This window comes from Pogona vitticeps, chromosome 4 (genome assembly GCF_051106095.1).
Source record: "Pogona vitticeps strain Pit_001003342236 chromosome 4, PviZW2.1, whole genome shotgun sequence".
NCBI classification, from domain to species: domain Eukaryota; kingdom Metazoa; phylum Chordata; class Lepidosauria; order Squamata; family Agamidae; genus Pogona; species Pogona vitticeps.
In genome coordinates this window covers 2,568,286-2,582,810 of record NC_135786.1, presented here as the reverse complement: position 1 = coordinate 2,582,810, position 14,525 = coordinate 2,568,286, and the positions used below count along the sequence as shown (strand labels likewise).

Here is a 14,525-nt window from a genome sequence, read left to right as displayed (position 1 = left end):
CCCTCAGTCTTCTTTTCTCAAGGCTAAACAGGCCCAGTTCTTCCAGCCTTTCCTCTTAGGGCTTGGTTTCCAAACACACACACCCAACATCCTTGTTGCCTTCTTCTGAACCCGTTCCAGTTTGTTGGCATCCTTCTTAAAGTGTGATATCTGGAACCCGCAGTTAGCTCCTGACCGTGTCTCCAGATTGTTCGAGGAGGGGAGGGTCCTTCTCCCTGCAACTTGGAGAGTTGCCTCTGGTCACTGTGGACAAGATCAGGTGGGATGGATCAAATGCTGGTCTGGCTAAAAACGACGACAGGACAGCAGCAAAGAGACAGAGGCTTTAAAACTGAAAATACCCGACGTCCGACAGACTCCTCTATTGCACGAGGCCGTCCTCACTGAGGAGGGCCCTGTACCGATGGAGCCCACCACTAGAAAGGCCCTCTTCTTTGACCAACGACAACGGGTGACATCTGTGGAATGGTGGGCCATGGCTCGAGAGCACTAGATTTCAAAGAATGCAGTGGCTGACCGCTGCAGAGCGCTGATTTCAGGGTGGGCTCTGCAGAAAAGATGAGGATGGTGGGAAAGTTTGCGTTTTGCAGTTACAAACCCCCAGAATCCCCCAGGGCTTCAGGGAGCTGCTGTGGTTGCTAGAACTGTAGCCCACAAAAGTAGACTTTAAGGGGCCACATGTTTTTGTCTTTGTTTGTGTGCGTGTGTGTTTGTTGTTTCTTTGGATTTTGCACAGACTCCCTCGGCTACCTCTTCCAGAAAAACCATCTTAAGGCCTCTCCCCCCCCTGTGCAACTTTCCGCCCTCGCCGTCCTCCGGGGTCTCTCCAGTTGCCCCTCCCTTCTTCCTTCTGCAAGGTGGGGGGGGGACCTTCCAGGAAAGTCTCGATTAAAGGAGTTCAGCCAGAGTAGAGCATGTGGTGCAACCCATTATTTTGCCCTCCCTGGTCACAGATCAACAGGCAGCTCAGTCGGGGACAAAGAAGTGCAGGATTAACTCCAAAGGCAGGAGGAGGAGGAGAAGGAAGGAAGGAAGTGGGAAGGGGTTCCACACCGCTTTGCCCGAAAGGCAACGGGGCTGCAAGAGAGCTGATTTCCGGCAGCTCACCTGCTTTGTTTGGAGTAAACCGCTGAATGAAAGAGATGGGAAGTGGGCTTGATTGTCCCCATCCCCCATTGAAACAGCTGGATCGTTTTTGGAATTTATAAACAAAAAAATAAACAAATCCCTGTTTTGGACGAGGAGGCTTAACGAATTTGCTCAGCCCACGTGGCCAGGGGGCCACCCTGGTTGGGGAATTCCAGAAAAGGCAACTTTTCCCTCCAAGCCTAGGTAGTTTTGAGCAGTGCGATCCTATCTTTGGACCTGCCTGGCTTGTTCCTGGAAGCAGGTGGTTGATTCTCTCTCCCCCCCCCCCCCCCGAGCATGACGTACCTGCAGATTCCTCTTTCCCTCTGGAATGATTCATTCCCCGAGCCATCAAAGTGTTGCTTTTTGCTATCTGGCCTTGCACCTGCTTTTTCCTGGAAACTACAGGGTTGGAAAGGAGAGATGGGATATATCTGACCAAGGAAGAAATCGGGGTGTGCGTGTTCCCCGCCTTGTTGTGCAGGCCGCCCCTGGGGCCATGTGCGGGTCCCATCCCATCCCTCCCATTTTGGACCCGTCTCCTGCTCGGCTTTCTTGCTGCTTCTGGTGGGCCTTGTTGCGGCTTCTGGCTCAGCGACTAAAAGGGGCCGTGCCCACCACCCGGAGGAAAGCCATTGGAGAGCAGCCGAGCGCAGCACGAGAGAGTCTCCAGAAGAATGGAAAAGGGGAGGAGGGAAAAAACCAGAGGCTGACCGAGGAGGAGGAAAAGGGAGGCGATTTGGATTTGGAGAGACCAGGCAGAACTTGTTCCGGTCAATCCTATCACAGCTTGCACGGGACCATTAAATGTCCAGGGGCGTGAGATACACACATAGGCACCCACAGGGGATCGGTTGGTAAGAGAAGGGGCCCCAAATAGCTGAAACCATCATTTCCATGTGCCTTCAAATGTATAGGTCAGTGCATTTGGGCTGTAACCCCCAGAATTATCCATCCACCCCTCTAGTCCTTACTTCTTATACCAGGAAAGGGGCCTTTATCCTGCTTCTTGGATTGCTTTCAGGATGTTAGCTTATCCCAATCCTTTTAACTAATAAAAGTAACTCATGACAGGTAACGTTGTAACTCCTTGCTTCCTAGCTCAGATTCCTAAGCGCAGAGGTTTGCGAGCTGTTTTAAAGGAGTTATGGGGCTGATGCCTCAGGGCCGAGGTTTCATGGTTAGAGCTGTCCAGGAATACAGATGTAATGTTGATGCTGATTTAATGGGCTCTGTCCTCTGATGGAATTCATGCTAGGAATTTCCTGGTGGCGTCGGAAAGCCAACATGAAACAAGTGGAGACCCGTGGCATTGATCTGGAGTGTACATTTTTAAAATGCCCTGGCTGTAATTTTCAAAAGGCTGCATGATGGAGTCCCTTTAAAAAAGCAAGTCCAGGAACTTGGCATAGGTCGGTGCCGTGAAGGCACCTTTTGCTTATTTAAAGTCCGGAGCATAGACGTTTTACTAGACCGAGGCTGCTGTGTTGCTCGATCTGAGCCTCTAGACAGCTGAGGTTCAGCTGGGTTATCTTACCTTGTAAATAAACGGCACGAGATTGTAGAGGGGACGAACTCTTGTGAAACGCTGTCTTTTGATCCAGCTGGCTCAGACTTTGGACAGCTGGATTCAGTTGCCGGGCGACTTCCTCTGGAAGCTTTGGTGGAGATGAAACCAACCTGGAGGAGGAGGAGGAGGAGGAGCAGGGGAGAGTCTGCGGGGGTGGCACCTGAAAGTGAAAAGAGGATCTCTTCCAGAAATGGTTCAATTCTATCAGTTTTTTTGTCTGTCTATCCGCCTGGCTATATTGATAAAAAATTGGCCGACCGTCTGTCCTCTGGTCCTGCTGATCTTTGCGGGGCGGTATGTGTCCTTTTTTTCAGGATGATGTGGTATTGGTACTGGCCGATGCAGCAGCCCAGTTGGTGGGCTTGTGGCTGTTGAATAGAATAGCCATTCTGGAAACAGGCATTGGGCCAATAATGGGGTGAAAAGGCTTCTTGGGGGAAGGAAGCCCACTTTTGGATAGTAAAGGAGGAAAGGATCACTAAGCTTATCTGCAAAGGTTCCTCAAGCTGGCTCCCATGCGTGCTTACCTTTTTTTTAGTACAGTATGTGTTGTTGTTTTTTTGGCTTGACCATTTTAAATATTTGTATACTCACTGTTGTTAGCTTTACTATTGTCTTTCAATGATGTAAGCTGCCTTGGTTCCTTTTAAGGAGGAAGGTGGGACAAACGTATTTTGAAGAAAACAAGATAAACAGTGTTTGCTGTCTTTTTTTTTTTAACTGTCCCTCCTCACCCATCCCTCTCATTGGGTTCATTGAAGGCTTCAGTGATGTTTTATGTTTGTTTTTTATTTGGCAAAAATAATATTAGTGTTGGGGAAAAAAAGAAAATGAAAAAGAAGGAAGTAGGGGCAGAAATAAAATAATACAGAGTCTCTGCATTAATTCCATGCAGAGGGATTGTCAGATATCCGGCCCAATGTCCAAGTGAAGTCGGTGTCTGTAGGCCTTCCGTCAAGATGTTGAAAATCTTGTTGGCAAATCCCTGGAAGGGTGGTAGAGTTTCATTTCTCATGACATACAGTTTGGGGATTGCTGCCCTCACCCAAGACATGTGTGTGAAGACATAGATTTGAAGGGGACCTCCCCCCCCCGGCATGCTGTCCAGAGTAGAGTCCTTCCTTATGAGGGATGTGCACATTCTGGGGCCACAATCTGAGCTTTGAAATGTAACCTGTCTCTCTCTGCACAATGGCCGTGGACATGGGGAGTTCGGTTGATGACAGTTTTCTCTCGCGCTGGGCAGGCCTTTCAAGTTTGGGAGCGGAGCCCAGCATGCCCGGGCAGCTCCCGCCAAGATTACAGCTTTTCGGTCTGAGAGCAGATGAGCCAGGATCAAGGAGAAGCCGCTGGAGGGTTTGCTCCACCAGGACACAAATGGATGCTTTATTCTTCCTCTTTGCCCCGTACCTTTTGGCACAGAGGAGACCACTGTGTTCTGGGGAAGGAGGGCTGGGCAGGCAGGAGGTTTTTGCAGGGAGACCTCGGCTTTTGTAAGGGGCAGGCGGAGGACTGGACTTCCTGCAGGCTTGGCGTGTCCAGGGCCCAGAAGCTGGGGGAGGCACCGTTGCTTTGTCAAGGGTTCAAAGCCTTTTTTTCATGCCGCGTGTTGAGTGAGGTGGAGCTGAACTGAACCATCGCAGCTGCGGCAACAAAAACTGCCAGTTGTCTTCTGCGCTCCCTGCCATTGGTGGTTTGCGAGGGGCATTCACGGAGCACAATAACCATCTTTTTTTTCAAATTTCCAAAGCACCTGTTCCCCAACTGTGTGTATATGTGAGCGTGTGTACATACAAGCCGTCCTGTTCAAAAGAAGGGGCCTTTGTCAGGATCTGGTGATTTGGGCAGATATGTGTGAGAAGCCATGTCCGATGCAGACACAACCAGCGCCCGCCCACACCTGCAGCAGCACCGAGTGTCCCCCCCCCCCGGGCTCCTGTTGGACAACAAGCTTGGAAGAGGAGGCCTGATCCTGTGTCCCAACCTATAACCCCCGCCTCCCGTCCTCCTAACTCCCAGTGCTGATGGTGGATGCCTGCCATTTCCCCTTGTGGGGGTTCCCTGATGCCTTAGAAGGATTTCTTCACATGCATCATATATTTCACAGGGCTTGGAAGAATCTGGTACCCCCCCCCAGCTCCCAAAATGATGCAGACCAGATATTTCTGTCTGGCTCTGCCGATGGACAAGAACCACAGCTGCCGCCTGGGTCTGTCTCGCCTGGCTGTTCCATGGGACCAGCAGATTGATCGGATGATAATAATCTGTCCCCGATACCTCACTGAATCACACAGACCCTTGGTCTCTCTGAGCCAATATTCCCAGCTCTGACTGGCAGCATCTGTTATTTCAGGCAAAGATGCCTTCCTGGATTGAGCTGGCAATCTTGGCATAGTCTCTTGCCCAACCATGAGGCAGACCTGGCTCTGTGCAGCTGCTGAGATCAGATGAGATCCTTCAGGCAGTGTTTGGAGGACCTTAAGCGTCCTGCCTACGAGTGGCTCTCCCCTCGTGGATCTGTCTGGCAAGAAGCTCTCAGCCATGTTACTGTGGATCCCTTGTGTGGGTTTGGAGGAAATTTTGAGCACATGAGAAGGCAGGACTGTTTTCACTCGAGGTCTCTGGTTGTGTCATTAGCCTTCTGAGTCCTCCTTGCTCTCGCTTTTGTGGGGGCCTTTCAGAATGCAAGCCGAGATGCTCCAGGCGCCTGGTTTTTTTTTTTTTTTTTTGCCTAGTATCACCCTTCTGATAGAGAAATTTGGAGGTGGGACATCTCGTTGCGCATCTGCTCTTCCAGAGCTTTTTCTTCTGAGCATGTGCCCCAATGGGATAACAGTTGGCCCCGACTTTAAGACTTCCTTCTCCTGAAAAACAAATGTGTGTATTTATTCATTCATTGGCTGGCTGCTCCTCTCCTTCATTTCTTGGATTTGTACTTAGAAGAAGGCATCAGTGCAGAAGGATGATGAGAAACACACACACCCCATTCAAAAACCAGGAATCTGTAAATGAATGTGTAGGATAGAGGGAAGCTCTTTTCCCTCTCACACAATACTAGAATCGGGATATCCACTCCAACTGAGTGTTGGGAGAGTGAAAACAGACCAAAGAAAATATTTATTGACCCAGCATGTTGTTAGTCTGTGGAACTCCTTGCCCCAGGATGCGGTGATGGCCTCTGCCATTTAGGTGCCTTTAAAGGGGGACTGGACAGATTCCTGGAGGAAAAGTCCCATCACAGGTGACAAAGCCATGATGGGGATGTACCATCTCCATGCTTTGAAGGAAGGGACCTGCAACGGCCAGATGCAAGGGAAGAGGGGGCTCAGGGGATAGGGTCTCTCCTGGCCTTGTTTGCTCCCAGAGGCATCTGGTGTGAGATCCAGGGAGCTGAACTAGATGGGTCCTTGGCCTGATCCATCCGGGCTCTTCTTATGTTCTTACATTGTACGTTGGCTGGAGATGACCTGTCCTGAATCTCTGTCCCACAGGTGAAGATGAAACAGGAGAAGCATGCCCGCTGGGAGACGGACAGGGAAGAAAAACTGGTTTTAGTCAATGGGAGCTGCAGTGATTTGGCCGAGGATAAACCCAGCCCCAACTTGGACGCCAAAGGGAAACGGAAGAAAGCAGGTAAACTTACTCTCTCTCTCTCTCGTGTGTGTGTGTGTGTGTGTGTGTCTGTGTGTGTGTGTGTGTGTGTGTATGTGAGAGAGCGAGAGTGAGCAAGGGAGTGTGACACAGCGAGCAAAGTAAGATGAACGTACTGTCCTTGTACCGCTCAACCTCCCCCACCTCCCGCCCCCGTTTAGGTTTTCCCCAAGCTCAGCCTCCTCACCTTCTGGGACATGCAGTGTGTTTCCCCCTTAAGATGTGTGCCGTGAAGGGTGAGGCCAGGTTCTGCCATGGCTGTGGTGTTCAGAGGCGAGATGTGAAGACGAGGAGAGTTGCATCATTCCTCTTTTGCCGTACGAAGCTTCCCAAAGGAGCCCTGAGATTTCCGGTCTCCTGGGGTCTCTCGGGAGCCCCATGACCCCTCCGTGCGGGGAGATGAAGGATGGGCAGCTGTCCTGAACTGGAGTCAAGCCATGGATTGATTGCCACGTTGCTGCTTTTCCCCACCCACAAAATGTTCACTTGCCTGTGGCCTGGGAGGTGGACCCTGGAGTCTCTGGCGTGGTTTTGTGCCTCCCATGGGCAGCCGAAAGAGGGCAGGGACCCAGTGGTAGAGCTGTACAAAGGTTAAAGCAGAACCTCAGAGTCCAATAGGAATAAGCCTCTCAAGATGCATGCCAGGTGAATGCACCCAGCTCAGGGGCTGAGCACCCATCGAGTGTAGACAAGGGCCCTAGATCAGCTGTTCTCAACCTTTTTTTGGGGGGGGGTCATGGCCCTTTTAGGAGCTGTTCTCAGGTGCCGGGGTCAAACAAGGGAAGCCTTTGGCTATTTGCAAAACAAGGATACAACACAAACGATGAATTGATGACCCCCTTCAAATATGGCAGGGGTAGGGATGGGAAGGCTTGGGAGAAAAACTGAAAAAATGGGAAAGAAATGGGTCTCCCCCCCCCAAAAAAAAGCCATCTAATGTGGCTTCAAAATTTCCAGAAATGTTGCATCTCTAGCCAGCCCCCCCGCCCCCGCAGAGCCGTATTGACAGTGGCGGCCCTAGATCCGTCCCTGCTTAAGGACAGGAAAGGCTCCATCTTCCCAAGCTAAAACAGCGGCTGCCGGCCAGTGTCAACCATCCTGGGCTGGATGGACCCCAGTGCTCTGGGTCCGCGCCCCCCCCCCCCAGTCTCCTGCATGCCCGCGAAGGAGACGTTTCCCAAATGGATTTCTGGACAAAGGTAGGTAAAGCCAGCAAGCACATCTTGCTATTGACTCTTGATTGACTCCGGGCCATATTCGCCTTTATGCAGATGTTCAAGAGTCAGAAAACCCAGCTCCAAAGGCAAAGGAGAAGAACAAGACAGAGGAAACCCTAAAAGAGGGCCAGGAGGTATGTTCTTCCACATCCTAAAACCCGTGCAGGGACAACGTGTTCTTTCTGTAGGTTAGTTTTGCTCTTCGACTAGGAAATTCCCACACACTAGTGCAAAATGGTGTCCCAAGACTGGAAGTGTCCAGCATTTTTGGACGACGTTCCCCAGAATTCCCCCGTCCATACGGCCAGGCTGCCATCATTCTGGAAAGAGTTGTGCAGAAAAGTAACTTTCCCAATCCTGAAAGGGCTGGGTGCATAGCACGGACTCTGGTGTGTCTGAAGGATCTCAGATGTCCTTGGGAGCCTTTGGCTAACCCAGCAACGTTTTCAGTCATTCAGAGTGAGGGGAGGATTTCCCATAAGTGTGAGCAGAGAGAGAGAGAGAGAGAGAGAAGCAGCAAGGGCCAGCCTTGGAAGCCTGTGCAAATTTTGCTTCCGTGTTCTTGGCCATGTCTCTGCCCAGCGGCAGGCTTTCTTTTAAAACTAGCTGATCTGTATCCAATAGAAAGGTCCTGCGGTGGCCCGTGCGAACGTCCTAGGTGGTCCCCCCCCCCCCCGGAAAGAGTAAGTGAATGTTTTATTTATTTGTTTTGTTGATGTGCCGCCTTTCTCCTGATAAAGGGACTCAAGGCGGCTCATAGTATTAAAAAGAATAGGGCTAAAAACATAATGAGTTAAAGATTTAAAAAAATGAAACTAGATCCTCATTAAAGTACAATTGAATGGTTAAAAGCACGTAAACGTTAAAAAACTATCTGAGTCTCGGAAGGCATGCAGGGACTCGGCCAGGATGGTTCAAAGCCTGCCTGAAAAGGTGGGTGCTTCAGCTGTTGGCGGAAGCATCCAAGGGTCCACCTGATCTCCCAAAGGGATAGAATCTCATCCGCTGGGAGCGGCCACTGAGAAGGCCCTCTCCCGTGTCCCCATCAGCTGCGCCTGCGCTGGCCATGGGACCGAGAGGAGGAACTCCTCGGACGATCTTAAGCACGGAAAAGGCTCAAAGGGGGAGATACAGCTCCGTACTTTCAGGTCGCCTGGACCCAAGCTGTATAAGGCTTTTTGGATAATGACCAGCACTTTGAATCGGGCCCGGAAACGGACTGGTAGCCAGTCAGTGCAGTTGTTGTAACAGGAGCCCTAGATGCTCCTTATAAATATTGGACGTGATGCAATCGGATTATTCCATGCTTCTTCTAGCGGCGCAGCCCAAGGGTGTTCTTGGTAGTCTCGCCCCCCCCCCTGGCCTTCTCTCTGCAGTGCCCAAGTCCCTTCCACCCATGCTGCTGACCTTCCTGGTCAAGGTGACCGTTTGAAGCCACCTCACGAGCGCATCGCCTCCCCTAAACAGGCCGGTCGTGTTTCAGGTGAGACGCTGAGCAGGATTGGGCCAGGCAAAGGTCTCCGATGGGAAGCCACCAGGGAGATCCAGAGTTGGCCATCGGGAGTGGATGGAGCTGCATTCCATTGAAAGAGCTTCCTATTTTCCTAAACCCAGCTCATGGTGGAAGCAGCAACGATGAAGGTTCTTTGCCCGGGGAAGAGGGTCCATGTCATACGTGGCCCTCACAGAAGGAATGGTGTCTCCTCCGCCCATCCCAAACCCCCTACACTTCAGTTTGAGGTGGTTGCTTAAATGGGGTGAAGAAGGTCTCTTTCCCTTGCAAGGTCCCTGTCGCTGATCCAGGCCGGTAGCCTTTCTCGCCTGCTGCTTTACCTTTGCCGCCACTGCTAAGGGCTGACTGCAGACAGCCTTTCTAAAAGGAAGGACACCTTTGGTGCAACACAACTTTGCACACTTTGGCAGCAGGCCGTGAACCCTGTGTCGTAGCCCTGACCAGCAGCGTACATGTGTATCATGTCTTCTGACTGCCATCTATAAAACAAAGTTTTATTTTAAAGGAATAAAAAGTTTCCATGAAAGGGGTAAAAATAAAAACAGAAGAATCATGATGATTTCAAGCCGTAAGTTTCTTCATTCTACAACCGTGAGCCTTAATGTCTTTGTAATTTTAAACACCTTCTGTTCTTATTATATAGATATGTACAGTAATGGCTTTGTCACAAGTACTAACAAGAGTACGTTATTATTCCCCCCGATTCTCCACTTTCAGACTCCTAAATGACAGCATTAACTCTCTCTTGTATGTAAGACTATATGTGAAGGACAGAGTGAGAACTTATCCAGACAGGGACCGTGCAGATCAATCAGTTGGCAGTTGCATTCATAAACATCCTTTATACCTCTCAGTTGGCATAACTGTCCTGGCACAACAGTGGTCGGTCAACCCCAGTCCCTCGTCCCACAAGCAAATACAAATCTGTATATATGGAGAGGACAAAACCACCACATCTCTGACCTCCAGCATAGTGCAGGAAGTGACTTAAAAGCAGCCGGTCTTGTTACGTCCTGGAGATTCTGCAGCCATCTGTCCTTGCTTGGCTTGGATTTGGGGCAGGACGAGGTACGGCCATGGAATGACATGTACCCAGAAGGCAGCTTTTAGGATCACTCACCTTTCCCTGGTTCCTTCGTTTTTCTAGCAAAACAACAACACTGAATTGCAGTAGCAATTAAATAGGTCAGAGAGCCAGCCCACTATCAGCCATTTAATATCCCTAAATATAATTTCTTTAAAATCAAAAACCCAATTTTTGGGGGAGGGGGCATTTTGTTGAAAGGGGGAATTTGTCCCAGGGTGAAAAGCAGTGGGTCACCTCCTTCCCATGTAATGGTGGTCGGCGTAACGTCTTCCCCTGTCCTATTTGGGATAGCAGACGAGTCCGCGTAGTGGTCAACTGGAAAGTGCCGGTGCCTCCTCAGGAGGAAGAAAGGAGCCTGAGGGGGTTCAAAAAGCAATCTTGGCAGTCCCTTCCACCCCAAAAGTGATGGGCATGACCCGGCTCTAGGAGACCATGGCGGGAGAAGAAGGACCCTCAGCCTCTCCTGCTCTTTTGGTTCCCAGGTCCGGATCCGTGGAAGCGCTGGATGGGAGAACAGCTTGCGACAGAAGCCCCCTCCCCGCATCGTCTTCCAGGCCGGGCCAGCCTCGCTGGAGAAGAAATCGAAAGACGACGTGGAGAGCGTGGAGAGCTTCAAAGAGCGGCACAAGATCAGGGTAGGGCGTCTTGAGGTCTGCGTTCAGATCTCAGCTTCGTTTCCATTTTGGACTAGGGCGCCCATAATCCCCCTACCCAGCCCCCCCCGCCATGCTTGGGATGGGTGTTATGAGCGTCACAGCCTTCAGAACGAATGTCTTGAAGCTCTGTATTTGTTAGAGAGACAAACCCCCACGTGGGACTTTCCCAGGAGGTACCGTAGATTCAGCTTATGTTATCCTAGACTTGTGAAGTGGGAAGGGGGCCTCTTAAGGCCATCAAGTCCAACCCCCTGCTCAAGGCAGGAATCCAAGTCAGAGCAGATCGGACAGGGGGCGGTCTAAATTTCCCTTGAAGGCCTTGTCAGAGCACTCGGCACTTCTCCTTGAGATCTATGGGTTCCATTGTCGTACTATTCTAACAGTTAGGAAGTTTTCTTTGTAATTCAGGCAAAATCTGGCATCTTGTAACTTGAACCCATGATTGTGTCCTGTCCTCCGGGATGATGGAGAACAGATCTTGCCCCTCCAGCTTTGTTTTTCCTAGCTGGTCTTTGTATGCCAGAAGCAAATCGTGAGGAGGAGACAGGAAAGCAAGACCTGTGTGTGTTGGGTAGAGCTGTTCAACTCTAGTTTCAGGAACATAACATGCAAAGATGATGTGCTTTGGTCTCTTCCATTGCATTTAGACTTTCTCCCAACTTTCGTCCTGCTCGGAGTTCACTTCCCCTTCTGTCTCCTCTCCCCAGTATTCCAGGAGGATTTCTGCCAACGGTCCGATCGATTTCTCAGAGGACAAATTATCAGAGTCCAGCCAGAGCAGCGGCGCCGGAGTCTCAAACGGGTTGCGCTACGGAGGGTCCCTGAGAAGAGTTGAAGAGTACCAGGTAGGGAGGAGGAGGAGGTTTCCTAAGCATGCGCGAGCAGGGAGTGGGATGATGATGATGCTCACGGGTAGGAATGGGTTGCGGGCAGGGTTATACTTTGATTTCCAGAGGATCCTAACCAGTAGGGCCACTGGTCATGCTTGTTGGGGTATTCTGGGAATTGTAGTCCAACCCCCCCTCTCCTGGCAAATGTTTCCCATGCGACGGGAGCTGAGTCCCAGGTTGTCAGGCCCCAAATTCCAAAGCCGTCACAAGGAACAAGTTTAGCTCTTGAATGTACGGCTCTGTTGCTCTATCCCAGTGTGAGTTGAGTTGGGACCTTCCTCAAGGATTGGAAGAAATGTAGAGTTTTGGGGGAGTCTGACTCCAGTGCCAAGGAACACGGGGTTCGGAAAGGGATCTCTTGAGCATTGGCTGAAGAGATCCCATGAGCTCCAAGAGGTTCCAGCCAGCCTTTATTGAGGCAGCCAGATGGTGCTCCCCCTTTCCATCCACGCAGGAGCTCAATTCCTGGCACTACCTCCCCCCCTCGACTCTCTCTGTCTGCAGCTGGGGGGCTTTGGTCCTTGGATGGGCAGCTGGGGCTGAGCTTTAGACATGAGCCCCAGCAACCCGAGACCTCTTGACCGGGAGGGCCAGTAGCCCCAGGCTCATGATGACTCTCTGGCCGGAGCTAGTCTTCTCCTTCCCAGGCCAGCCGGACAAGCCACTGGGGCTGGCCATCTCCGACGGCCTCTTCTGGGCTGGGGGTGCTTTCCTGGGCAAGGCTCCGTGGGACACATTGCCTGTTTCTCCTGGGAAGGGAGATGTGCTTTCTCCTGCCACACTTCCCTGGGAGCAAGGCTGAGTCCCGTCGCCTGCCCAGAGGTCTTGGAGGAGCAGGGCCCGGTTCTCCCAGGCCTCTCGTCACCTTCCCGATCCCAACATGGAAAAGCCACCACCCTCCTCCTCCTCCATCCTTGGCTCCTGACACCCAGGTCCACCTGTGGCCTCGCTCTGCAGCTGGGGCTCTTCCTGCTCTCGTCCAGGCATCCTGTCCCACCACCTGCGTCCCCCCCCCCCCCGAGCTGCCCTACTGATGGGATCCCCCTCCCCTGGGGACACGGAGACGAGGTGGGTGGTCTGCGAGGAAGGATAGAGGCATCTCCTGGGCAAGGCATTTCTTCCAGAATGTCCTGCCCACCCTAAACCAACCCCCCCCCCCACACTTGTTACTTGGTGGTTCTAGGAATTGTGTTCCAAAAAAAGGAACTTTTCCAAGCTCTAGAGAAAGGATAAAAGGGAAGGTGAAAATAAGTTTAGAAAGAGTTGTGTCTGGCAGGAGAATTTGGTCCTTAGGGCCTTTGTAAAAGAAAAGGTTCTTCTTGAAGCACCTCTGATCCCAGTCTTAGGCTGTATGTCCCCCCCCCCCCCAAACCGTGCACCAGACAACTCCGGAAGCTAAATTAACAGCAACACGTAAGCAGTAAAAGAGCCCATGAAAAGCGTAGTATCCGATCCAAAAGGCGATCCTAATATTCAGCTTCTCACACCGGCCAGCCAGATATGATCTCTGGGAAATCCCACAAGTAAGCTATGAAAAAAGCTTTATGATCCATAAAAGGGTATTTTCCAAGTTTGGGCACAAAGGGAAAAAAAAGCTTTCCTGTCTCTGAAAAATTCACTATAGCGGTCACAACTAGGAAGAACATCCTAGGGATTTTCGCAAACCAAAGCTTTAAAAAAGGGACTTTTGTGGATTAAGGATTCCAGAATTCCCAGGCACCAAGATCTCTGTCGACCCAGGAGATGCTTGAGGCATCACTCGAAGGACCACCAGGGGTACAATTCCCCCCCCCCCCCAATCTTTAATAGACCTGTGAGTCATCACGCTGACTCTCAGATGCTTCCCTTGAGTGGATGGGTCTGTTATTTCTTTTGTTTGCTCACTTTTGCCTCATTTGGCTTACAGGATGGGAAGGATTTTAAAATCGGGGAGCTTGTCTGGGGCAAGATCCGAGGCTTTGCTTGGTGGCCGGCCATCGTGGTGTCGTGGAAATCGACCTCCAACCGACAAGCGGGTCCCGGGATGCGTTGGGTGAAGTGGTTTGGAGACGGGAAGTTTTCAGAGGTGAGGAAGCAAAGATGCAGGGTTGTGGATGACCTCAAAGGACCCCAGCGGCTTGATCAAAGCTAAGGGTATTGGTGTATTCACATCCCGAGATCACCAGTTAAAGGAACAAGAAAACAAACAACAGACTATGGAAGTTTTCAGAGAAGTACAGATTGATATGGTTACTTCTCTGAAAACTTCCTTTGTCTGTATTTGCATTTGCTTGTGTGACAAGGGACTTGTGGATATCCACAAAACTGTGTGTTGAGAATCTTGAGATTTCTGGTTTTTTTTTTACTTTTATTTTTCGTTTAAAGTTTTTTTTGGCCGAGACAAAAGGAAAAGACCGAGATAGGTGCTGACTTTTGATCAGCCTACCACCTTTTGTAATAAATAAAGAATCTGAAAGAGGTGTTCCTCTTAGACTCTCTTGCCACAGTTAATCCTAAAAGTCAAGCGGTCGATCCATCAGAAAAAAGACATGGGATTTTTTCTTTTTTAGCTGACCCATTCTCATCCTTGTCTCTTGGGGAAACAATCCGAAAGCTGTGAGTCCTTGATTGTGGCAGTGAGGACAATTTAAAAAAAAAAGGCTGCCAGTGCTTGACCAGCACTTTCAAATATTTGAGCTCTGAGTAGTCTTTAAAAACAGAAGGGTTGCTGCTGGCCAACTGGTAAGAGCAGTGGCTTCTACCCAACATGAGATGGTTCTGTTGGCTGTATAGGCTTGGAGTTGTATCCCGGCACCCCCTTGACAAAGGCTGGG

The 14,525-nt window shown here is 50.7% G+C and overlaps 2 protein-coding genes across 2 annotated transcripts in view; one reads left to right on the top strand and one right to left on the bottom strand.

Annotated features, from left to right (window-relative positions):
* LOC144588812 (uncharacterized) overlaps nt 1–14,525 on the bottom strand; it is an 856,730-nt gene that overhangs the window by 637,292 nt on the left and 204,913 nt on the right. The gene's annotated exons all lie outside the window — the stretch shown is intronic.
* DNMT3B (DNA methyltransferase 3 beta) overlaps nt 1–14,525 on the top strand; it is a 42,273-nt gene that overhangs the window by 6,933 nt on the left and 20,815 nt on the right. The window contains exons 2-6 of the mRNA XM_072996596.2: nt 6,190–6,331; nt 7,621–7,700; nt 10,649–10,801; nt 11,530–11,667; nt 13,619–13,777. Of these exons, the coding sequence (XP_072852697.2) occupies nt 6,196–6,331; nt 7,621–7,700; nt 10,649–10,801; nt 11,530–11,667; nt 13,619–13,777 (666 nt within the window). The 5' untranslated portion in view covers nt 6,190–6,195. The remainder of the gene's footprint in view (nt 1–6,189; nt 6,332–7,620; nt 7,701–10,648; nt 10,802–11,529; nt 11,668–13,618; nt 13,778–14,525) is intronic.